This window comes from Rhinolophus hipposideros (genome assembly GCF_964194185.1).
Source record: "Rhinolophus hipposideros genome assembly, chromosome: 2".
NCBI lineage: Eukaryota > Metazoa > Chordata > Mammalia > Chiroptera > Rhinolophidae > Rhinolophus > Rhinolophus hipposideros.
Window position 1 is genome coordinate 109,508,281 of NC_138048.1, and position 24,513 is coordinate 109,532,793.

The window sequence follows — 24,513 nt, forward strand, 5'->3', positions numbered from 1 at the left end:
AGAGCTGGCTTCTTAAATATTCCTAATTGTACCATTAACCCCTGAACTGGACTCTGAAACAAACATAAGGGCAAAGGCAACAGGATTGTTTAAATACCCAGAAAGAGAAAAGCGCCAAGACTTCTCATGGTAACTTATTTTCATATAGAAATGATCGTCTGTACTCTCTGGAAATCGATTGTGTCTAAATCCAATCTATCTCCCATCAAATAGCATCATTAACAGATACCCAAGGTCTGATTAGAGAAAAATGAATTTCCGGTTCACAGATTGCGATCAGTCCTATTAAGGAAGTTAAAAGCATCTGTTATTTTTCTTTTTACGTACTTGGGGGATTCTCAGACGGTTCTGTATAAGCTCAGATACTACTATCCAGGAATCCATCTGGATAGACACAATTGCAAAATGATAAGGCCGCTAAGTTATAAGAGCCAATTTAAAATACGTTTATTTAATTCACCTGCATTCATGAAAGCTTAGAAATGTGAGTACTCCTTAGCAGCCTTCCTCTGACACCTGGCCGCTCATTTTCATTGACGCCATCCCAGTGGTTTGTGCACTCTGGCCACCCAGAAAGAGGACAACACCCTCGCACTGCAGGGCAAGGAGCTGTGAACACTGCTCGTGGGAGTCAGGAGGTCCTGCTGGCCCCGCACACCTGGGTGCTTTCAACACTTTTCTCTACCATGAAAGCAGAACTGGTGTTGAAGTTTCCAACTTCAGCGTCACTTCTTCAAGGGCGATACTACAGCAGTGACACCGCACAGGTGCCGTGCGGGGCGGCCTGCGGGGTCTCAGCTCCCGCTCCCCACACAAGACACAGGATGTGGCTAGGCCAGGAAGGAACACCCACAGAGCCACAGGTAGGGGAGTCACACCACTATAGTCTCACTGGAGGCTGGAGTCACACGACGTGCGATCTGCTGTCTGCTTTTTCTGCCAACCGACTCCCCATTTGCCAGCTGCAATCTGCAGTCCACACTCTGCCGCTTGCTAGCTCAGCCACCATCTTCTTGTTAACCCCCATTTGCTGCTAGCGTAGCCACAGCAGTTATATTAGTGGCCAATGGCTCACTGGTTCAGCTGATGGCCATTTACTACCTGAGCCAGCACCTTTCCACGTGAGGCCAAAAGCCTGGAAACTGTACTCCTGGCTCTGTCCCCACAACATGCCAGAAAGAGCTGTGTTCCTGCCGACCCTCCCTTTCATGGAGTCCCATCGGTTTCGCCTCCTAAAGCGCCCCTGAACCTCTGGACCCACCTCTCTCCCTCTGGCCCCGCAGCCGCATCCCAGCCAGTCCTTGGTCTGTCCTCGACACTACCCCAGTGACCCCTCGAAGACCACACCAGCCATGCCAGCCCTCACACTCTCGCACAATCCCTCAGCGGCCGGCCAGAGCACCTAGGATAAACACCCAAATCTGTAACACACCAAGAGGCCTGGAACGGTGTGGCGCCACCCGCCTGTCCCTCACTCCTTCCACTGCAAGGTCCCCTCCCGCCCTGACATTTATTTGCCTGGCAATTCCCACTGCTCTTCCTGCACATGCTGAGCTCGGCCACCAGCTCAGCGGGCTGGGTCATGACCTGACGTTTATCCGTATGATTCTTCCGTCTGTGTCCACCCCTGCCCTCAGCTGTGAGTTCCTGCTGGCCCAGCCCCAATCTGCCACCCTTCTCTCAGCACAGTATTTGTTGCTAGAGTTGCTTCTCTCTAGCAATTCTCAGTAAATGTGGTCAATTATCTTTTAAAAGTACTTGCGAGGTGACCAATTTTTGTACTATTGGTAGACCGAATAAGTCTTCTCAAAAATAATTTTTACAAAATAGAAATAGCACACATTTATAGTAAGGTCAAATTTAAAAACTATTTGTATTAACTATCTGAACATTAAAAATAATATTGAGACTATTCTTATTACAGTCACATAATTTAATCACTTGATTGGCCATATCTGTTTCTAACACCATGTCACAGGCATTGTTCCAACGAGTTTTTTAGCTTCAATCTTATTCATTTTTAGTTACCCAGAATCATCTTTACAGCTGCATTTCAAGGTTAATCACCTTGAGATCACTGCCCTCTCCAATCGACCATCGACCATATGACATCAACTTTTGCGTAAGTCTTCTCTGAGCCTCTTGGGGGTCTTCTTTCATCGGTGTCTCCTCCCTTCCTTTTAGTTGTATCTTTGAAAAATGCCTTTTGGAGTCTTTAGCAAAATGTGACTCTCCATTGGTACAATAAAAATATATTTGAAAACTCAAAGAAAAGCCACCTTTTTATTATGGAAAATTCCACACACACAAAGGTCTCGACCTTATGCTGAGGGCCATGTGCATGTGGCACCCAGCCTCGACGACAGCCGGCTCCCGAGCGTGCAGAGCTGACCTGATGCCGAGCTCACTAAGGAGAGCACAGCTTGGCGTCCGTGAGGAGACACTGCACCCACACCAGCCCTGAACGCCAGATTCCCAGCGAGCTTTGGGCCCCAAGTGCAGTAGAGAGCGCATTTCCCACCCGAGACCCGTCATGAGGACGGAGCAGTGAGGACAGGGGCTGCGATGGTGCAGACTGGGTTAGTGACCTGCTGTTCTCATTCCGTACAGCGTCCCATACCAGTAAGTGTTATTCTAGATCATTTAAAATATCTACGTGGTAGGCTAACGTGGATTAGTACAACTTAACTAATTCTCTGGTGTGTAAAACCTAGGTTGCTTTCCATTGTTTACACTGTTAAACACACCATGATGAAGACCAACGTCATCCACGTGGTCTCGCACAATCCCTCAGCGGCCGGCCAGAGCACCTAGGATAAACACCCAAATCTGTAACACACCAAGAGGCCTGGAACGGTGTGGCGCCACCCGCCTGTCCCTCACTCCTTCCACTGCAAGGTCCCCTCCCGCCCTGACATTTATTTGCCTGGCAATTCCCACTGCTCTTCCTGCACATGCTGAGCTTCTAACAACCCACCAGCAGGAGAAGCACCAGCTCAAACGGCATCCACATTTAGGTCCACGTTTCCTTTTATCTACATTAAACTGTCCATCGAAACTAAAATCATGATGTCAATAGCACCACAATTAATTTGCTGAAGTTCAGAACATAAAAAACATTTTTAATGGCCTACGTCACCCACTGACAGTAGCTCCCATGGTGATAAAATCTCCAGACCTCTCCAGGAACCATCAACGACTTCCAAAAGCACTTACTGTTGGGATGAAACATCTCACAGGTAAACCTCATCTTTGGGGGACTTAACGGGTAATCGAGTGGGAAACTCAGGATGGCAGGGAAAACACCAAACTCAAAACAGGTGTCTTCTGGGCCCCTAGAAGACATAAAACACATAGACAGAACTTCAAGGAAGATTTTTCAACGTCTACCACACGTTAGAAATAAATGAAGGAAATCTTACTGCTTTACAAATGCACCGGAAAAGATTATCTAAATACTAATGATGAATCAGTCCTTTTTTCTCATTGTCCTGTTCAGCCTGGTTTAAATCTTAGGCACAAACACAAGATGGAATTACACTAAGGGAAGAGGGGGCAGCAGAGCCTCCCTCTCACAAGGGGTCAGGGAGAAGCAAGGCCAGCACGGCAAGACCCTGCGGACCCTGCTCTCCTGTGTACGTGGTAAATTAGGACACAGATATCAGCTATGGCACGTTACAGCGAGATTCTACTGCAGCAAACAAATGAGATGCTGAGAGTTGCTATTCCAAAGGCTATTCATTTTTAAATGTGCCTCAGAAGTGATTTTTGTAACCTTCCAGAAACAGGTAAGGAACACGCATCTGATCCCCACCAGGCTGCATGCAGGTCAGGTGTGCGCATGCGACCAGCATTGCGAGCCTGACCTGTGGACCTGTGCTCGGTGCCACATCCTGGCCTACATGGTCACCTGAGCGATCACCATCGCTGGTACGTGCACGCCTGTCTGTCTGGGTTTACCAACTCTTCACATGGAAAGTGGCAGAAAGGGACTAAAGCCCTTTGCAAGTCCCGCCACATTTTAAAACTGTGCATAAGTTAACTATCCTGACCAATGTTGGAGACATGAGGCCAGCAGGAGAGGAAACGCGAGCACCACCGGCTCGTATCCTGAGACGAACTCCTACTTCCCTTCCAGGTGTTAGATGTAAAATGTGCACTCGAGTAGTTTTAACAGATGTCAGACCACTTTTCTGATGTCAATTTTTGTAAGAAAACAGACCTGCTGAATGACAGCTGCAGGCACTGCAACAGCAGCAACAACTTTGGGGGTGAGCCATCAATTCAATATGCAGGAAAGAAGCCCCCACTCCACCCCTGTGGACGGGTGAGGGCGGGCGGGACCTTTCTGTGTGCACCAGTGTCTCTAAGGACGGCCCTAACACAGTAACCCTGCAGCGCCGTGAGCCCCATCGCAGGGACCACTGTCTGGCCACCAGGGGCGGCTCAACACATTCCTGCCTCCTCTGAATGAATATAAGCTATAGCACGAAAAAAATTTAAATATACTTCTTCCGAACAATCCACGCACATTTTTGTTTTTGAAAAGTACACATTTATTTGAAATCTTGCTAAAATTAATTTTTAATATTTTTAATTAGTTTCAGGTGCACAAAACAATGTAATACTTAGACATTTATCGTTTATATCCCTCGCACAGTGATAACCCCCCTCCCCCCATCCACTATCCCTCTGACATCGCACAGAGCCTTTACATTTCCACTGTCTCTATTCCTAATGCTGTACTCCGCTTCTTGTAACTATATATATATGTGTATATATATATATATATATATATATATATATATATATATATAAACTTGTAGTTGACATTCATTATTGTTCAGCTTCAGCTTCAGGTGTACAGTGCAGTGGTCAGGCACCTACACTGTCCCTGAGGTGGTCTCCCTAATGGGACAAGTGTCCATCGGATACCCTACGAAATCTTTACAACATTATTGATTATATTCCCCAAAGTGACTTTCGTATCCCAGTGGCAATCTTGGGGTTACTGATTCTGCTAAAGTTATTTTGATTCAGTGAAATTTTAAAAATATAGAGATTTACAAGCATTAGGACAATATTTACCTTCACAATTAAAGGGAAAAGACCAAAAAAATTCAAAAAGAAACTGAACCAAGCTTTATTTTCATTTGGTGCCGATGCTCATGGCTTTCGATGGCATCACCGCAGTGGAGGCCAGGACAGCGGCATGGGCCTGGGGCCGGGCGGTGGTAAAATGGGCAAAACAGCAACAAGGTAAGAAGTGTTCCATGAAGCCAAGTTTTTTCGATTTAAGAGACAAACCTGGTTCTGAAAACTGTCCTAGTTACCGCTGGGGGAAGCCTCAGTGAACAGGCCCTTGTTTTGGAAGAATGTCACTGCACGACAGCCCAGGGCCTTGGCCTGAGACCAGGACAGGAAAGCCACAAGAAGCAGAGGGGCGTGGGGCAGGCTGCTGACGGAAGGGCGGCGGCGCAGCTGCACTGCAGGGCAGGGCGTCCAGCAGATAGATGGGGCTGCAGGCGCACAGGGACCGAGCCGCCCTGTTCTCTGAGTGATGCCCACCCCGTCAGCAGGACCACACACCAGGGCTGCGATCAGGCCACGCCTCTTTTCTGGCTTTCGAGCTCAAAGCCACGCTGAGGGATTCCTCCCAGAGGCCCTTCTGATGAGAGGTGTCAGGAGGCAATGGCGTGGTCAAGGCCCTCCGTCCGTCAGCCCCACCAGCGGGGAGCAGAACACAGCCCAAAGTGCTAACACACAAGGCTGGGCAAACAGACACCATCTTGAAACGCAGCACTGTTACTATGTCAGGAATGTGCTCCAGTGCCTCAATATTTCCGGCACCTCTGAGTCAGACGAGAAAAAATGCCCAGGTAATGTTTCTGGAATGAGCCAAATGGTATTTGCTCAATATGCTGATAACAGTTCTTTGTTTCTCATAATAGGGCTTTCTTTAAAATTAAAAAAAAAAAAAAAGTCCACCGGGTCACCTGTAGCCTCAGAAACATGACCAAACGTTTCCTCAAGTGCTCCCACATCATAAATATCAAAGCTATTCTCAAATGCTCTGGTTCGCTACCGTGTGAAACCAGGGTGTCTCCCAGAAGGCCCAGCGCCTGGGACAAGCCTGCAGGCGGGCCCACGCGTGGGCAGCGAGCCAGCTGACCTGATGGAAAACGCTATCGAGTAAATTCCTGAACCAAGACAAGGAGACGTAATGAGTATTATTTTTGGACCCGTTTTAGTGCCATACTCCAGGCAATAAAGAAGTGACGGCCTCACTTCTCCTTCACTAAAAAAGGCCTCATCTCAAAATCTTCAGGGAAAAAGTATAGAAGAAGAAGAACAGAAATAAAAACACAGTTGTCTGAGGCAAATACAAATTCTTCAAAGCCTAAAAATTCCTTTCCATCTTACTGGTTCACGTAATGGCCTGCATTACTTCAGAGCTCTGACAAAGTATTCATTTACTTGCTGAGACGAGTATTAAAGCAAAGTAACCACGCTGCACTCAAGACGGAAGGTTCGCTTCAAGCCGGCCACGGGTTCAAAGGGCCTGACTGACGTGGCGCACGGCGCCCCCAACCTCCACAAGGACGCTGCCCGACAGCCTCCGCCCACAGCCGCCGGCAGCCGCGTGCCACACAGTCCATGAGCACGGGTCCCTTGAGAGCCGATGGGGATCGCAGAAATGCAAGTGAAAAACCGTTTCTCATTGCTGTTCATTCTGACACACGTGGGTAACAAACGAAGCCCGCGGGCCTGCACACAAAGCGGAGTGGCAGCAGAGCGCCCGTGGGAGCCGTGTGCCAGCTGCGAGCGAGCCGCCCCCGCCCGCATGGCCCCAGCTGCGGCAGGCAGGTGCTGACGCTGTTTCTGCTGTTCTCCTTTGCAAATTGTCACAGCACACGGACGAAATGTCTGACATGAATACGACAGGGTTCAAATAATGGAAGACTGTAAAGCCATCCATCAGCACTTAAACTGGATTACTAGGGACGGTTATTCTCCGAAGATATGACCATGTGAAGCATGGAAAAGAAAGGCACACTGCTTCATAAAGACGCCCCCTTCCAGGGAGGGGTCCCCAGCACCTGGCGCGGCAGAGCCCACCAGAGCAGCCGCAGGCTGGGAGGGGCCATGAGCCTTCTGGGATCTCCGCTCCAGTTCGGGAAAAGCCGCCCGCTGCTGCCGTCCCTCACCATGCCGTGAAGCCCTCAGGACCCTGGCTGTGCCCGGCAGACTGCAGGAGCAGCTGCATGCCTGAAGAGGGACATGGCACAGACACTGGCCGGCAGGGCCCTGCTCTCCACAGGCCTGCGCCCTCTGTGGGACACCGCGGACTGCCGGGAGCTGCGATGGACGGAAGTGTCTCGTGTCCCTTTCCTTGGTCGGGCACGCAGTGCTCTCCACCCACGCGCAGCAGCCCTGACTCAGGCAGCTCTGTGGGGAAGGCCCAGGTACTCGTTTCGTTGCGTTTCTCCTTTTGTTGTCCTCAGCACCCCAGGTGGTTCTGACATCCAGACCAACGCAGAGAACTGTGGGGAGGAAACGGGCAGACGCCTCCCATTTTGGGAAATCAAGGCAGCAGCACACACGTGCTTCCATCCCATCGTCTCCAGGAATCCCCAGGAATCTCCAGTGATACCCTCATTTTCTCACAATACAGACATTCCTGAAAACTTTAAATCAAACATATTTGCACTGTATTTAAGGTGCCCTCAATGAGCTCAGCAATTATGCAAACTTCATAGAGAATTCTGACAAAAGGTGGCTGCCATGACCATGGCGTTCGCACCTAGCATAAGCCAACACAGCCCTAAAGCCACAGCCCGGGAACCCGTGCCCACGCTCATAACCCAAACATGCCACAGTAACACGGAGCTGCCCGCTGAGGGCTCCCGACCGTTCAGGATGGGGACGCCCTTCTCATCCCACCACAGCCAACAGGTCCTCCTGGTCTGCACAGGGGACAGCAGCTGGGCCATGGACCAGGCAGGGAGGGCACCACTGGGGCAGTCCAGAAATGGGGCAGCAAAACGCCACGGACTTCGTGCATTTTCCGGCCATAGGATAAACAGCCGCTGTGCACCGCAGGGCCCTGAGACCTACGGAGGCTGTCTCCACCGGAAGAGCGCGTCAGCCCTCCGCAGTAAAGGACTTCAGACAGCTCCCCACACCACAGCCAGGGCCAGAGACCCGGCCAGAGATGGACATGAAGCCACGTCTGAAAGGATACTGAACCTCTTTGTTTGCATTGATCCAAGTACGTGAAGTTCAAAGAAGCAGCGTGACCGCCCAAGACCATAAAGCCACGCCAGCCATACAGCCCCGGCGGCCCTCCCGCAGTCTGACGGAAGCCCCAGCCCTTTCCTGCCAGGTCCCGAGCCCCAGCTCCTCAGCTCAGCCCACAGTCATGAGAGTTTTTTGTCCCTTTCCATCAGAGAGCAGGCCGTGGCGCTCGCTTGTTTGGCTCTCCCTTGCTCATTAATCTGAACTCCGACCAGAGTCCCTGAATCTCAATTTTCAGGATGGCAGTTGGGGGTCACCTGACATGCCGGTGGCCATATGCGAACAAGGGCCCTAAGAGAACAGGCACTCGGTATTTGTTGTTCTAACATGAGAAAAGGTGTTTTCTTCCCGGCCCAGCGGAGAAGAGATGGAGGCCCCATAGCGAAGCAGAGCTGCAAACCCTGGAAACAGGTCTTTTATAAACACTAGGGTACAGAAGAAACTCAGCAACAGTCAAGGAATAAAAAGAAAGAAAAGCAAAGCTATCCCTAGAAGTGAGACTCCGCCAGCTGTCTGCCAGAAGGGCAGGGTGAGCTGAATTGACAGGAGGACACTTAAGTCCTTAATGGATGTTTGCAGTACGCTGGTGAGCGGCCTCTTGTTTGTGAAAGGGCCTGGAACAAGACCAAAACCCACAAACTCACCAGATCCTGAAGCAGGGGAATTCCACACTAAAGCAAAAGCCTTATTCAAACATAGACGTGCTCTACTAAAAAGTAGCTCTAATGACTTTTTAAGACAGGTTTTCAAAATATTGGTTTAATTTTATACTGTTTATCTAAAATTAGTACTAGTTACCCTAACATATTGCTAACCAGAAACACTTTGAAAACCACAGTGGAGGGCTCGTGTGTCCCGTGAAGGGCTTCTCGGTCATCTGCTGTGGCTACCTGAGCCGTTATCCCCCAGAGGAACGACCTGTCAGGCAGCCCCCTGGCCTCTGCACCAGAAAGGCCGCCCAACAACCTGCCTCCGACCAGGCCTGCTGCGCACACGTCCATGTCAACAAGGAACGTGCATGACTAATTAAGTGGGAAAAGGCAGGTTACAAGTCAAGTTCACGTGCTGTGATCTCCTGTTTCTTTCAAAATAACAAGAGCTCTAGCTAACATGCGTGCACAGAGCCGTGCTCCATGAGAGCAGGACACCGCAGACCAGCTCACCCTCCAACTGGAACTGCGTCAGGGCTGAAAGACGCAAGACCGTATTCAACACCAATCCAGGCTGCAAAGACATCCCCAGGCAGGACACTGAGACTCAAAGAGCAGCCGGCAGTGAGAGAACACAGCCAGCCAGGAGTGACTGGCGTGCTGTGCTCCCCTGGGCAGTGTGTGCCGGGGACTGTTAACAAACAATACTTTGCTTATCAAAGAAACCCATCAGTTTTGACGTGTTAATCTAACCTCCACAGACAACATTTGGCAGCAATCTGTTTCTCAGACTAATGTAAATATTAGGACTATGTGATATAAGCACTGGGCAAATTCAGAAAGTCTGATGCTGTTTTAAAATTACACCCTCAAACCAGAATTCACACTTGCTGGAGTAAACGTCACGCTTCTTCCAGGCCCTCCCCACTAGAGCACATCGTCCAACGTGTAAACTTTCTAGCTAATTAGTGATCTCATTTCACTTACAAGAAGACTGACAGACTGATGATAAACTTCGACTTCCTCCACATTACCTAACCACATTTTGCTGAAATACACTAAGTCTAAGAACAGCCAAAAAGCAGACAGATGGAGTGCCTGGGTCCTAGCGGCCACAGAACACTCTAGAATCAGAGGTCCATTTGTTCCTTTCCAAGCAACACCACTGCAAGTGAAGCATCATGAAATCCAGTCATCATCTTTCTAGAATAGGCCCAGGAACCACACTGCTCATCTTAGAGGAGCTGAGCACGTCTCGGGGTCCAGGACAATGGAGGGCCAGATGGGCACACAAGAAACAGCAGAGGGCAGGAGAAGGCAAGTCCTGGTACACAGGTGGGGCGAGGCCCAAGCTGCACCCACGCCAGAGGCCAGGGCGCGCCCACCTCCCCACCCCCCAGGAGCCTCTCCCACCTCAAAGCCTCAGGTTCTCAGGGACTTCCCGAAGCCAGAGCCACCCATACCGTTTGGGGTTAACCCAGCACAGCCACACGTTCAAAATTTGTTCTTTTGAAACTCTACAAATAACTAATACTCACTAAACCTTTTACTGGTGCTAAGGAAACAGTTTCATTTCTTTTGGATAAATGTTCGTGTTGTTTTCTGCTTTCAGATTAAAAGACTAGAGAAGAACTAAATGTAAGAGATGCATTTAGCTTTTATTTTCTAATCAACACTTCGAGCATAGTTGCGCTGCTGAACGTTATGCATGTATCTAATTTCCAGTAAAGTCTAAAAAACTAGTAACACATATGGATTGACTTACATGATCAATGCCTCCCATTCAAAAAAATTCTCTTCATTCATGGGGCCTGCAGGAAAAGAAAAATGTCCACATTGTAACTCTGAAGGCAACTTTGGCAATTAGAAGTAAATTATAAAAAGGTTAACTTTAGTATCTCACCTGCCACAATTCCTTCTGGGGGATTCAGCGTTAATTCTACAAAATTAAAAAGTAAAGCCATTATGAAACAGAATGAACATTATATTGGCATTTTAACAAAACACCTGTAATAAGTGTATAAGACTATAAATTACATGGCATACATATTAACAGATTAAAATTCTTTGTCCAAAGAGAATGCCTGCTCCAGTTACAATTCTGACAAAAACTATGTGATCAGTTCTTTAGACCAGCAAAAAAACTAGAAATCCTTTCCATTTACAAATGAAAAGACAAACAAAAGGGGTTAACTTGTCTTTCCAAAATACTCCTGCTTGTTATTTTGATTGAAGCTCATAAATCAAACAGAGTGTATTTTTTCCCAACGGAAAGGTACCTCGTGTCACTTTGAGACAAACTAGAGATGCGGTGCAGCGAGCACTGAGACTCCTGAATCCTGAAGCTCGACACCGTACCAAGTACCTGAAGCTCCCACCTCCAACACCCCACAGACGTGAGCACGGTCCCCAGACTAGCAGACTTCAGCACGGGAAGTCCACGTAGGAAGACGCAGTCAGCTGCAGCACTTCTCAGCAATGTAAGATCAGTAGTCGTCGAAAGACTAAACGCCCCACTCTGCCACTTCGAAGCTGCCACCAGGAAATGTCATTTGGCCTCCTAGTTGTTATATGGGAGACTCCACAATGAAACCCACCCTGTGAACCATGTGCAGAGGGAAAAGCAGAAGATGCCGAGTCGTGGGCCAGAGGGGGACAGCACAGGAGTGAGGGAGCAGGGCACAAACTCACGGCCCAGTGTGGGAGTTACTGAGATGAGAAACACACACGTGATCCAGACCAAAAGCTGGTTCTTGGAAGACACAAAATTACCAAACCCCTGACACAAAAACACAAGGCATAGGACCGGGAGAGAGAAACAAGGCGTTATGCACAGACGCTGCACCAACATACGTAGAAAGTGAAAGGAACCTAAAAGTCAAGTATTAGAAAAAGGCACTTCGCCAACGCTGCTGAATAGGTCAATATACACAGAGGGAGCCAGAAAACGTATACACATATTAAGAAAGGAAAAACTGTATTACAATTGTAATACTCCATATATACCGATACCAAAAGATGGATACAAGTCACGTTTGACTTCTGCAATGACAAGAGGTGCTCCAAGTGGTTCCCATCAGCATCCAGATACTTCTGATTATGGCGAACTACCGCCTGAGCAACGGTGACCAATGTGTCCATGTGTATACATTTTTTGACACCCCTGGTACATAACTGAGTTGTATTTCTATATATTAACAAGTTAGAAAAGAAATGTAGAAACAAGTTCTTTAAAACTTGTGCAAGATCTGTAACAGCTGTAAAAGACCTTAATAAACAGAACGTATCACGTTCAAGGGTAAAAACAGTATCATAGTTACCAATCCTCCATAAACCCAATCTGTAGATTCAAGGCAACCTCAGCCAAAATCCCCACAGGTTTTCTGGTCTGAATTTGACAGGACATTTCAAAAGGTAAGTGAAAATGCAAACGACACTAATCTTTACAAAGAGGAAGGCAGAACTCTAAGGGCCATCCAGACTTACTCTGAAGCCACAGTACCCGGCCGGGTGGGGCCGTGTGACGCTAGCACAGTGACCTGAGGCAGCGGAACAGAATGGAGCGCCCAGAAACAACCGACACAATGCAGAGCCGAGCCACCTGCAAGGCACTGCTGCAGACACGGGCCCCAGGACAGTCTTTTCCACAAATGACGCTCATCTTTAGACCAGAAAAAGGAAATTTTTGCCTTATTTCAAAAATCAAAATTTGCCTTATTTCAAAAATCAAAATATATACAAAAATCAAAATTTGTAAGGAAACAGGAGAAGGGACATGTGACATAACAGAAAAAACATATATATGGGCCTCTGTCCCCAGCTCCTGGCACAGAGCTCCTAAAACCCTCGGAATGTCCTAAGTGGTAAGAGCACTGGTCGCCTTTTATCCCAATGTGGGACTCTGGGTGGCTCCTGGATGAGGGCTGTCACCAGAAGGACCTGATTAGAAGCCGGGACCTCCCGGCCCCGCCCCCACCCTCCAGAGGGCAGAGGGGCTGGCGATGGAGGTGGTGGTCCAGCACGCGTACGAGAGGAAGCCTCCGTAACATCCCAACAGTACGGGCTCGGGGAGCTGTTCATCTGTATCCTTTGTCCTTTCATACTAACTGGTAAACTGTTTTTCCTGAGTTCTGTGCAGCTCTAGCTAGTTCACTGACCCAAGGCCAGGGTCACGGCAGCCTCCGATTTACAGCCAGTCAATCAGAAGCGCAGCGGACCACCTGGACTTGCGGGTGGCATCTGACGGGGAAGGAGGCAGTCTTGTGGGACTGAGCCCTTAGCCCGTGGGACCAGATGCTATCTCCGGGTAGGTGGTGTCAGAATTGAGTTAAATTGTAGGACGCCCAGCTGGTGTCACAGAATTGCCCAGTGGGGAAAACACCCCCACATCTGGTGTCAGACGTGTTAATGAGTGTGGTAGTTGTGTGAGAGTAAAGGAGACACACAGAAGCGTAGGTTTTCTAAACAGGGCAGATGATGTGAACAGACCCATCCCCAAGGCAGATCTGGATGGCAAATGAACACATGAAAAGATGCTCAACGTTGTGAGTCACAAGGGAAATGAAAATTAAAACCACAAAAAGATATGGCCATACATCTTTAGCACTACCGTGTTTCCCCGAAAATAAGACCTAGCCAGACCATCAACTCTAATGCGTCTTTTGGAGCAAACATTCATATAAGACCCGGTCTTATTTTACTATAAGACCAGGTATAATACAATATAATGGAATATAATACCAGGTCTTATGTTAATTTTGCTCCAAAAGACGCATTAGAGCTGATGGTCCAGCTAGGTCTTATTTTTGGGAAACACAATAAAAATAGCTGTATTTAGTCAGAATGGAATAGCTACAATTAAAAAGACTGACAATACCAAGTGATGATGAGATTAGCAACTGGATCTCCCATGCATCATTGGTACAAATGCAAAATGGTCTGGTGACCCTTTATTAGCCAATGTGACCACTCCTACCAAGAATAGTTTAAACACATATGAGACATGATCAAAAGATACGGTGAGTGTTTTAATATAAAAAAATTTATGACAGTAAAAGACACATTGCCATTAATCCTCCTCAAAATACTCCCCCTCATTCAAACACACTATCCCATCCTTCTTGCCACTTTCTGGAGCAGCTCTGGAAGTCCTCTTTCCTGAGTGTCTTCAGTTGCGCTGTCGTGACTGCCTCAATGTCCTGAATCAATTCAAAACATTTACCTTTCATTTGACTTTGGTCATTTTGACTTTGGGAAAGAGCCAGAAGTCACACGGTGCCAGATCCGGTGAATAAAGTGGATCAGGACACACCGTCATGTATTTATTTGACAGAAATTGCCGTACCAGAAGGGACACGGAGAGTTGTCATGATGGAGGATGAAGTAAAGATATTCACGAAACAGGACTTCCAGAACTGGTTCAGAAAGTGGCAAGAACGATGGGATAAGTGTGTTTGAAGCGAGGGGGAGTATTTTAAGGGGGTTAGTGGCAATGCGTCTTTTACTGTCATAAATTTTTTATTTAAACATCCACTGTATCTTTCCATCGATCACACCTTGTACTTACCCTGGACCCGGTAATTCTACTGGTGGATCTATACCCAAGAGAAATGAAAACTTATGTCCCCACAGTCACAACTTGATTCATAAGAGCCCCACACTGGGACCAACCCAAGTGTCCGCCCGCTGGTCAGTGACAGGTGTGACCTGCACACACAATGGAAGGCCACTTGGCAGGAAAGGAACACCATGGATGACTCTCAAAACCCTGTGCTAAGTGAAAGAAGCCTATTTATGTGAAACTCTAGAAAAAGCACCACCGCAGTAATAGACAGCAAATCCAACGTGGCAGGGCCACGGGGAAGTGGGAGGGGACCGCACAAGGGAACCTGTTGTGTCATGACTGTCTGGAAGGTATACAGCAGCACACATTTGTCGAAGCACAAAGAACGGTGTATTTGAAACTGGCACGTTTTACTGTGTGTAAATTTTATCACAGTAAAGCTGACCACAAAATTGATTTCAGTTTTATGAAATGTAAAACAATAACTCTCCTACAAGATAAAACAGAAGAATATCTTCATGTCCATACTTATAAAGATCTCTTAAATAGGACTAATAATAAAGTTAATAACCAAAAGCACTAACCATCAAGAAAAACACTGATAAAATTAAGAACGTTAAAATTAAGAACTTCTAACATCAAAAGACATCTTTTCTTTTAATATTCAAAAGACAGCTCTAAGAGAATATAAAGGAAAGCCTCAGAAGACGGCATTTGCAATAGGTATTAACCAACAAACGGCTAATATCTGAACTTCTAAAGAACCAACAAACGGCTAATATCTGAACTTCTAAAGAACTTCTATAAAAATATAGAAAACAACCCAAAGGAAAACCAAGCACAAGACTTGAACAGGCATTACACACACACACACACACACACACACACACACACACACACACACACACACCAGACAGATAGACCCATATCTGTAAGTCTATATATCTAAGTGGCCGTTGAACATACAAGATGTCCACCTCATTAGCCGTGGGAAATGCAAACTAAGCCCACAGTGAGGGGGCACCAGTCCCACCAGGCCCCAGGAACCAAAGTGCAGAAAAGCGGCCGAAGTGCCCGCACAGACGAGGAGGAGCCAGAGCAACACGGCCTCGGGCATGAGGTTGCGCTACTTACCTGCTGTGCCCAGCAGGTGCTTGCAGGAGTGTAAGTGCAGGAGCGCGAGCCCACGCGCCCCACGAGACACATCTAAGAAGCCACCCGCTGACGTCATCATTCAAAAGAGCTCGAGGCTCCAGCAGCAACAACACGCTCCCACGCAGAGTAACTCACCAAATTACAACCCCTCCCCTAGGAGCCCCTCTGGGAAAATATGGGGGAACACAGGGGAGATGTCACTAGGTGTCATGCAGAGTTTCACCCTGGACCACTCGGCCCACTCGCAGAGACACAGTGGACAGACCAAGGGCACAGTTCGGCGAGCGCGGGCATCACCAGCGTCGCTGACGAAGGGCCACGAGCGAATCTGATAAACAGGACAACTGAACGATCTCCCAACAACACACTCGGTTACAAATGTTTCTCTGGCGATGAGGACTTCCAAGAGCCCCTCTCGTGGCAGCTTACACACACACAATACAGCACCGTAACTCCAGCCCCCATGCTGTACCCTTGCATGACTGACCTATTTCATACCTGGAAGTCGTACCGTGCGACCCCTTCCCCATTGCCTCTGCCCTCCACCCCTCGTCTACAGCCACTGATCTGTTCTCTGTATCTGCGAGTTTGGTTCTTTGTGTTTTGTTTTGTTTTAAGATTCCACATATAAATGAGGTCACACAGTCTCTGTCTGTCTCTGTCTGACTAATTTCACTCAGCATAACACCCTTCAAGGTCCTTCCATGTCATCACAAATGGCAAGATTTGGTTTTTTTTAATGGTTCAATAATATTCCATTATGTATATGCTGCATATTTATAGCAGCATTATTCAGAATGGACAAAAAAGGGAAATAACCCACATATCTATCAATAGTACACTGGTATAAATTGTGGTATATTCACACAATGGAACAAAAATGAAAAAAAACGACACACAACCACACACATTACTACGTTATACAAAAAAACCTAGATCTAAACAATACATACCACACTGTACACATACACATATACACAAGCGTAGAATACACACAACACAGAATATACAATTACACTGACAGGTGACACCCGTCAGGAACAGGCAAGGCTAAACTACAGCGATTAAGAATACACGCCAGGGTGGAAAAACAAAGCAAAACAAGGAGGAGAGTCTCCCGTGAGGCCGGGCCGCACACCACACCGTGGGGTCCTGGGGCCGGGCAGCCTCCCACTGCCCAGGGTGGTAACGCTCTGAGAGCTGAGCATGTCTCTCCCTGCACTGTGCCAGTTGTATTTTGAGCTAATAAACAGTTTGAAAAACCGTGACTGCGACAGTCCCGGCAGGGGAGAGCAGCCTCGGACGGAGTGGGGAGGCACGCGGAGACGGCCCCCCGAGGAGAGATGGCAGCTCGCTGACGCGGCGCAGTGTGCCTGAGGACACACAAGGGTCCACACAGCCAAGCGGACGGTGCTGCCCTTGCTGGGATGGAAAGGGCAGTTCTGGTTCAAACATGCGAAGGCTGCGAGTCAGTGCGCAGACACGCAGCAACGATGACTGGCAGGCATCTGAGAGAGTCTGAAGCCCTGAGGCCTGATGGGACGCTAGCACAGTTTCCCAGGGGACATTTGGAAAGACAGGGTGTTGTTTTCAGGTTTCACAGTGACTGGGGAATGGGACTGCTACCTAGTAGGCAGCGACCAGGAATACCTAACTTTCTGCCATAAACAAGACCTACACAAGGAAAAATGATCTCACTCCAAATGCCAATAACCTGTGGGGAAACCCCGACCCAGGGACAAGGACAGGGACAAGAGAGCCAAGTCTGTCCCCAAGGGCATGCTAACACCGAGAAGGGGGAAACAACAGGGGACAGGAGGAAGGCCCGTGAGGGAGGACAGCTCGTGTTAGTCCCTAAGGCCCAGGGCAGTAAGCACGTCGAGGAGGGAGGGGCCGGTGCAAATGAGGTACCAGGAAGGCTGAGACCCCAGCTGGCGAGACGCACCCTGACTGTCTCAGCCGCTCCCCGTCTCTCCTCACGGTACTAGACTGGGAGAAGGAAGCCCGGCACCCAAATCATCAGGCTTTATACACCCACTCATCTGAAATCTAGCCTGGCTTTTGTATCTAAAGTCAGATGACCCTTTTATAAGAACAAAAAAATAAGCAACAGACTAGGGCAGATGACTTATAAACTGCTAAGGGTGGCAGGTCCAGCGTTAGTGGGAAAGGGGGTACGGTGCCTCAGAGCAACACAGAGAAACAATTACGCTCATCATTTTCATGGAACCTGAAGGAGGAGATCACACCAGAGAGAGCTGGCTTTCTTCTTCATTGTGGAGTTCCTCCTTGGAACGTCCCTCTGTGCCACCTCTCCTTTTAGGGAGCGGCAAAGGGTGAGCCCATCGCCATCCAGCGGCCACCCACCCAGCACCCTATCCAACAGCGGCATCTACTGGTCAGTATGGAGTTAGTCACGAGTCCTGCAGATGGACGGAATGCTTCTGGCCTGCGCAGACCGACTGAGAAAAGCAACTTCAAAATGAGAAACGAAATCTTAACACTATCAGAGAAATTTGCAAAGACCATGCCACTGATTCCTTGAGAATGCTAATTTGTTAAAAATATATTTTTTAAATAGTGCTTTAAAAAAATAGCTGGCACACAAAATGAAATATAAATTTAACCTTTGACCCAGCAATCCCATGTCTCAGACTGTATCCCACAGATACACTGGTAAAAATAAGAAGACACATGCATAAGCCACACGCAATAGCAAAAACCTGGAACCGACCCAAATGCTATCTACGGGGACCAGTCCACTGTCAACAGAACACTGTGCAGCTGTGAAAAGGAGTGACAGCCGCCTCTGTGCACCAGTCCAGAATGAGCCCAGGCCATGGCACACGAAAACGCCCAGGGGAGAAAAGTGTGTGAACTGAAGTCTCTCATGAGGAGATTCAGGTTAAATGAGGTCACTGGGGTGGGCCCTAATGCAAGCCGACTGGTGTCCTTATAAGGAGAGTAGGACACAGACAGACGCAAAGGGGCAACCATGTGAGGACAAGGGGAGCAGACAGCCCAGAGGAGAGGCCGCAGGAGAGGCCACATTGTATGAAGAACTTTTACAACTTGATACAATAAACACAGTTAAAAAATGAGCAGAAAACTCAAGACATTGTCATTAAAAAAAGACACATGGATGGCATGTAAGCACGTGAAATGACACTCAATGTCACCGTCATTAGGGAAATGAGAATTGAAACCACAAGATGGTGACATAGAAAGGTGCTGAACTCACTGCCCAGAGCGGACACGCTGAGTTTACAGCGACATGCGGGTCAACTTCCTCTTTAAAAACCCCAAAAGGCTGCCTGAGGAATGACGACACATGGGCCACGCGGGAGGAAAATGGCCGGAAGAGCTGGGACACATCTCATCATTAATTCCGCCCCCACGCTGGGACCCATAGCCGGAGTGGGACTCACACCCCGAGCATCTCCCTGACAAGTGAGGGTTCGAACCCCACATTGGGATCCCCGACTTTTAAGACCTACACTTGGGAAACGAGCCCCCAAAACATCTAACTTTGAAAACCCAGGGGTCCGCGTCCCGACACCCACAAGACTCTGGCCATCTGAGAAACCACCGCACTGGGACTCAGGCGCCCAGGCCCAGCTCAGGCCCAGCCATTGGCGCAGACTACAAGTGAGGGGGGCTCACCTGCTTGTGCTGACCTGCACACACATCCAGGAGCCTGCAGGGATACCCCGGGACGGAGAGCCGGGGCACCACCTTCACCTCTCCCTCCTCCGAGCTCAAACACCAGGCTCTCCTGGAAGGGAGCCTTACAACGTCTGGTGCCCCGATTTCTGCAGCTGACGCCTAAGGGATACCTCTTGTTCACCTGGCTCTAGAGACGGAAGGGCCTGCATTCCCGGTCTCGTGGGAGTGTAATAATCGGTGTCACCCAGGACAGAGTACATACCCTGGTGTGGCATCCCGATTTTGTGACTGCTACCAGGTGACACCTCCACATGGCCTGGCTCTGGGCCAGTCGAGCTCACGCCCACAGGTCCCACGGGACTGTAACCAATGGAGACCGAGTTCTTCAGCAGCCCCAAGCCCCAGAGCAGAGCAAGCGGCACAGACCCAGGAGTGTGGTATCTCTGTGAGGTCTGTCGGCCCATCACCTGACTGCATGGGGCAGGCTCCCAATGAGCCGCATCTCGGGCTGACTGCAACCCTGCCCAGAGACCCGAGGAGGCAGGCCAGCGCTGGCTCCCCGCTCACCCTCTGCCGAGCTCGTGCCCCTCTCCTGGAAGGGAACTTTACACACGTCCGGGGCCCTGGGTTTTGTGGCTGCAAAGGGCAGCCCCTTGACTGCCTTGCTGTGGTTGCAGGGGGGGTGGAGGGGGGCAGCGGGGGAGGGTAAGGGTGGGGGGAATCTTGCATTCCTGGGTCCCACAGGGCTGTGGCAACCGGAGAGACGATTCCTGGCAGGATACCCCCCACCCAGGACACTGCAGACAGCGGTCTGAGGCACACCCCCGTCTTTCTGGGAAAGACGTCGCTCTGCTTGCCCGGAGCTTGGGCCTGAGGGGCAGGCTCCAGTTTGGCATACATGCTCTCCAGGAGCACAGGCTGTGGGTGCCATCTTGGCGCTCTCCCTCTGCCTTGCTCCAGCTCGCCAATATCACTCAGAAAAGAGCCTGTAAACTCGTCAGAGCCCCAAGCTCTGTGACTGCCTCCCAGGGGACACCTGTAGATCACCTGGCTCTGGTGGCCAGTGGGGCTTACGCCTGTGGTCCCCCAGGCTGCGTATATGTGCTCCCTTTAGAAAGTTGCTGCCTGTGGGTCTGGCTTCCAGTCAGCCCGAATCTAGGTGCTGAGCTCCTCCTCTTGGGGACAGTGACAGATCTTGGCACATCCTCAGTCGCTGGGAGCTATTAAAAATAGAACAGGCTGTTTGGACAAGTGCAGAGCTTTGTGAGACAACCAAGAGCGGAGGCAGAGTTGAACGACAGGTTCACCTCCTACACAAGGCCACTCCTTCAAGACGGGAGAAGTGGTTGTTTCATTTACTTCATAGAAACCAGCACAGAGGGTCAAGTAAGTGAAGAAACAGAGGAGTATGTTGCAGATGAAAGAACAAGAAAAACCTTAATGAAGCGGAGATAAGTAATCTACCTGATAACAAGTTCAAAGTAGTGGTCCTAAAGATGCTCACTGAACTGGGAGAAGAATGGATGAACAAAGAACTTCAGCCAAGACCTGAGAAGTATAAGAAAGTAGCAAATAGAAGTCACAGAGCTAAAAATCACTAGTGTGACTGAAAAATACACTAGAGGGTTTCAGTGGCAGACTAGATGGAGCAGAAGATAGGACGAGCGAACTTGAAGACAAAGCCGTGGAACTCACCCAGTCAGAGCCGCAAAAAGGAAAAAGAATGAGAGAAAGGGAAGAAAGTTTAAGGGACTTATGGGAGAGTGAAAGGAAGTGGATAAAGTTTATGGAACGTTTAGAACAACATCAAACAGACGAACATTCACATGATGTGGCTCCCAGAAGGAGAAGGGAAAGGGGTGGAGATCTTACATGAAGAAACAATGGCCGAAAGCCTCCCTAGCCTGGGGAACAGACATCCAGATCCAGGAAGCCAAGAGAGTTCCAAAAAAAATGAACCCAAGGAGACCCACACCAAGACACATTACAATTACAGTGCCAAAAGTGAAAGACAAAGAGAGAATCTATAAAGTAGCAAAATAAAAAAATAACTTGTTATATACAAGGGAACCCCCATAAGACTATCAAATTGCTCAGTATAAACTTTCCAGGCCAGAAAGGAGTGTCACAATATACTCGTATTCAAAGTGCTGAAGGAAAAACAAAACTGCCAGTCAAGAACACTCTACCCAGCAAAGTTATCAATCAGAATTGAAGGATAGTTCACCAGACAAGCAAAAGTTAAAGGAGTTCATCACCACTAAATGTGCCTTACAAGATATATCAAAGGTACTTCTTAAAATGAAAAAAAGCACACTAATTAGTAACAAGAACACATGAAAGAATAAATCTCATTGGAAAAGTAAATATATAGTAAAAGTATTGGATTAATCACTTACAAAACTAGTATGAAGGTTAAAAGACAGAAGCAGTTAAAATAACTATGATTACAATAATTAGTTAAGGGATACACAAGATAAAAAGATGTAAAATGTGACCTCAAATACAGAAAATTTGGGGGTGAGGAGAGTAATAATGCTGAGCTTTACAATGGGATCAAACTTAGTTATCAAGTTTAAATAGACTGTTATAGAGATAAGTGATTATACATAAGCCTCATATAACCACCTATAGAGTAAATATAGAGTAACCACTTATAGAATAAATACACGAAAGGTAAAGAGAAAGGAATATAAACATACCACTAAAGAAAGTTATCAAACCACAAAGGAAGAGAGCAAGAGAAGAAAGGAACAGCGGGGAACAAAAAAGCAGCCAAAAAGAAAAAAGAAAAAAAAAAAAGCAGTTAACAAAAGGGCAATAAGCACATGGCTGTCAGTAATTACCTTAAATGAAAATGGGCTAAATTCACCAATCGAAAGACACAGAGTGGCCGAATGCATAAAAAAATCAAGACTCACCTATACACTGCCTGAAACAGACACATTTTAGATGTAAGGACACACACAGACAGAAAGTGAAGGGACGGAAGAAGATATTCCATGCAAATGGAAACCAAAAGAAAGTTGCAGTAGCTATGTTTAGATCAGATAAAATAGACTTTAAAACAAAGATGGTAAAAAGAGGCAAAGAAAAGAGTTATGTAATGATAAAGGGGTCAACCCAACAAGAAGATATAACATTTGTAAATTTTATGCACCCTCCATAGGACCACCTAAATATTAATATACAAAGTAAATACTAGCAGACCTAAAGGGAGAAACAGACAGCAATACAAGAATAGCAGGGAGTTTCAATGCCCCACTCACATCAGTGGATTGATTATCCAGATAGAAAATCAATAAGGAAACATTGGCCTGAAACAGATGAACTTAACAGATATTTACAGAACATTCCATCCAAAGCAACAGTGTGCACATGGAACATTTCCAAGATAGAGCATATGTCAGGTCACAAAACAAGTCCTCATGAATTTAAAAGGTTTGAAATCACATCAGGCATCTTTCTGAACCCCGTGGTATGAAACTAGGAATTAATTACATGAAGAAAACTGGAAAATTTATAAATACAAGGTCTCACAATAAAGTTTGTGAACGTGTTGCAGTGCTGTCGAGAACCTTTTTGTCATCTCAGAGGGATTATTCATTATGAATTTGTACCAACTGAACAAACAGTTAACCAAGTTTACTATTTGGAAGTGCTGAAAAGGCTGCATGGAAAAGTTAGACGACCTGAACTTTTCGCCAACAATTCATGGCTCTTGCATCACGACAATGGACCAGCTCACGTGGCACTGTCTGTGAGGGAGCTTTTAGCCAGGAAACAAATAACTGTATTGGAAGAGCCTCCCTACTCACCTGATCTGGTCCCCAGTGGCTTCCTTCTTTACCAAAAGAGAAAGGAAATATTGAAGGGAAGACATTTTGATCACATTCAGGACATCAAGGGTAATATGACGACAGCTCTGATGGCCATTCCAGAAAAAGAGTTCCAAAATGGCTTTGAAGGGTGGACTAGGTCCTGGCATCGGTGCATAGCTTCCCAAGGGGAGGACTTCAAAGGTGACCATAGTGATATTCAGCAGTGAGGTATGGAGCACTTTTTCTAGGATGAGTTCTCAAACTTAATTGTCACACCTCATACATGGAGATTAAACAACATGCTGCTGAACAACCACTGCGTCAAAGAAGAAATAAAAAAATACCGAGACAAATGGAAATGTAACATACAAAAATTTATGGGACGCAGCATAAGCAGTGCTAAGAGAGAAGTTCATAACAATAAATGCCTACCTCAAGAAACAAGGAAAGTGTCAGAGAAACAACCTAACTTCACACCTCCAAGAACTAGAAAAAGAAGAAATGCAGGAAATAAAAATTCGAGAAGAAATGAATGAAAGAGACTAAAAACACAATGGGAAAGAACAATGAAACTAAGCTGGTTCTTTGGAAAAATTGACAAAGAAAAAGGAGGACTCAAAATCAGAAATGAAAGAGGTGTTACACCTGATAGCACAGAAATACAATGGGTCATAAGAGACAGCTGTGTTCCTGACAGCTGGGATGGATCAATCACGACGCTACAATGATGCTGAATGAAGGGAGTCTGCTGACAAAAAATACAGAACACCTACAGTGACCGAAAGCAGACCAGTTGTTGCCTGGGACCTATGGGTGCAGGAGGGAAAGGAGGACTGGCTTACAAAGAGGCAGGGCGTGGGGAGGGTCAGTCCTGAATGTGGTGATGGTTTCACGGATGTGTGTGTTCCTCAGATCTCCTCGGATGCACACTTTAAATATATTAGCTTGTTGTATGTCAATTAAACGTCAGTAAAAGTGCTTTTCTGAAAAAAAGGGGGCTGGGGAAAAAAGACACCACCAAGGCTGAAAAAACACATTACAAAGAGGAAAAACGTAACTAACGCATGCAACCAACAAAGGACTAGGGATGTATAAAAGGGTAGGGAACCCATGAAGGACTTCCATCAATCAATAAAAAGACAAACCACCCTATGGAAATTTGGTCAAAGACATGAACAGCCATTTCACAAAGGAAAAAGCACGAATGGCCTATAAACATGATGGACGTGAACTTAATTCATAACCATGCTATACAAATCAAAACAGGGAACCACGTCACACCCATCGGGTTGGTGAAAACAAAGCCCTGCACAACCAAGGTGTTCGAGAACATTCAATGCAACGTATGTGGGAACAACAC

At 47.5% G+C, this 24,513-nt stretch overlaps 1 protein-coding gene across 3 annotated transcripts in view; it reads right to left on the reverse strand.

Moving 5' to 3' along the window:
• UBE2G2 (ubiquitin conjugating enzyme E2 G2) overlaps nucleotides 1-24,513 on the reverse strand; it is a 34,602-nt gene that overhangs the window by 4,540 nt on the left and 5,549 nt on the right. For 2 of the 3 annotated variants that reach the window (XM_081070675.1, XM_081070674.1), the window contains exons 2-4: nucleotides 10,852-10,887; nucleotides 10,714-10,759; nucleotides 3,217-3,335 (exon numbers count right to left, since the gene is read on the reverse strand). In XM_081070675.1, the coding sequence (XP_080926801.1) occupies nucleotides 3,217-3,335; nucleotides 10,714-10,759; nucleotides 10,852-10,887 (201 nt within the window). The remainder of the gene's footprint in view (nucleotides 1-3,216; nucleotides 3,336-10,713; nucleotides 10,760-10,851; nucleotides 10,888-24,513) is intronic. The other variant, XR_013994770.1, reaches the window with a different exon arrangement.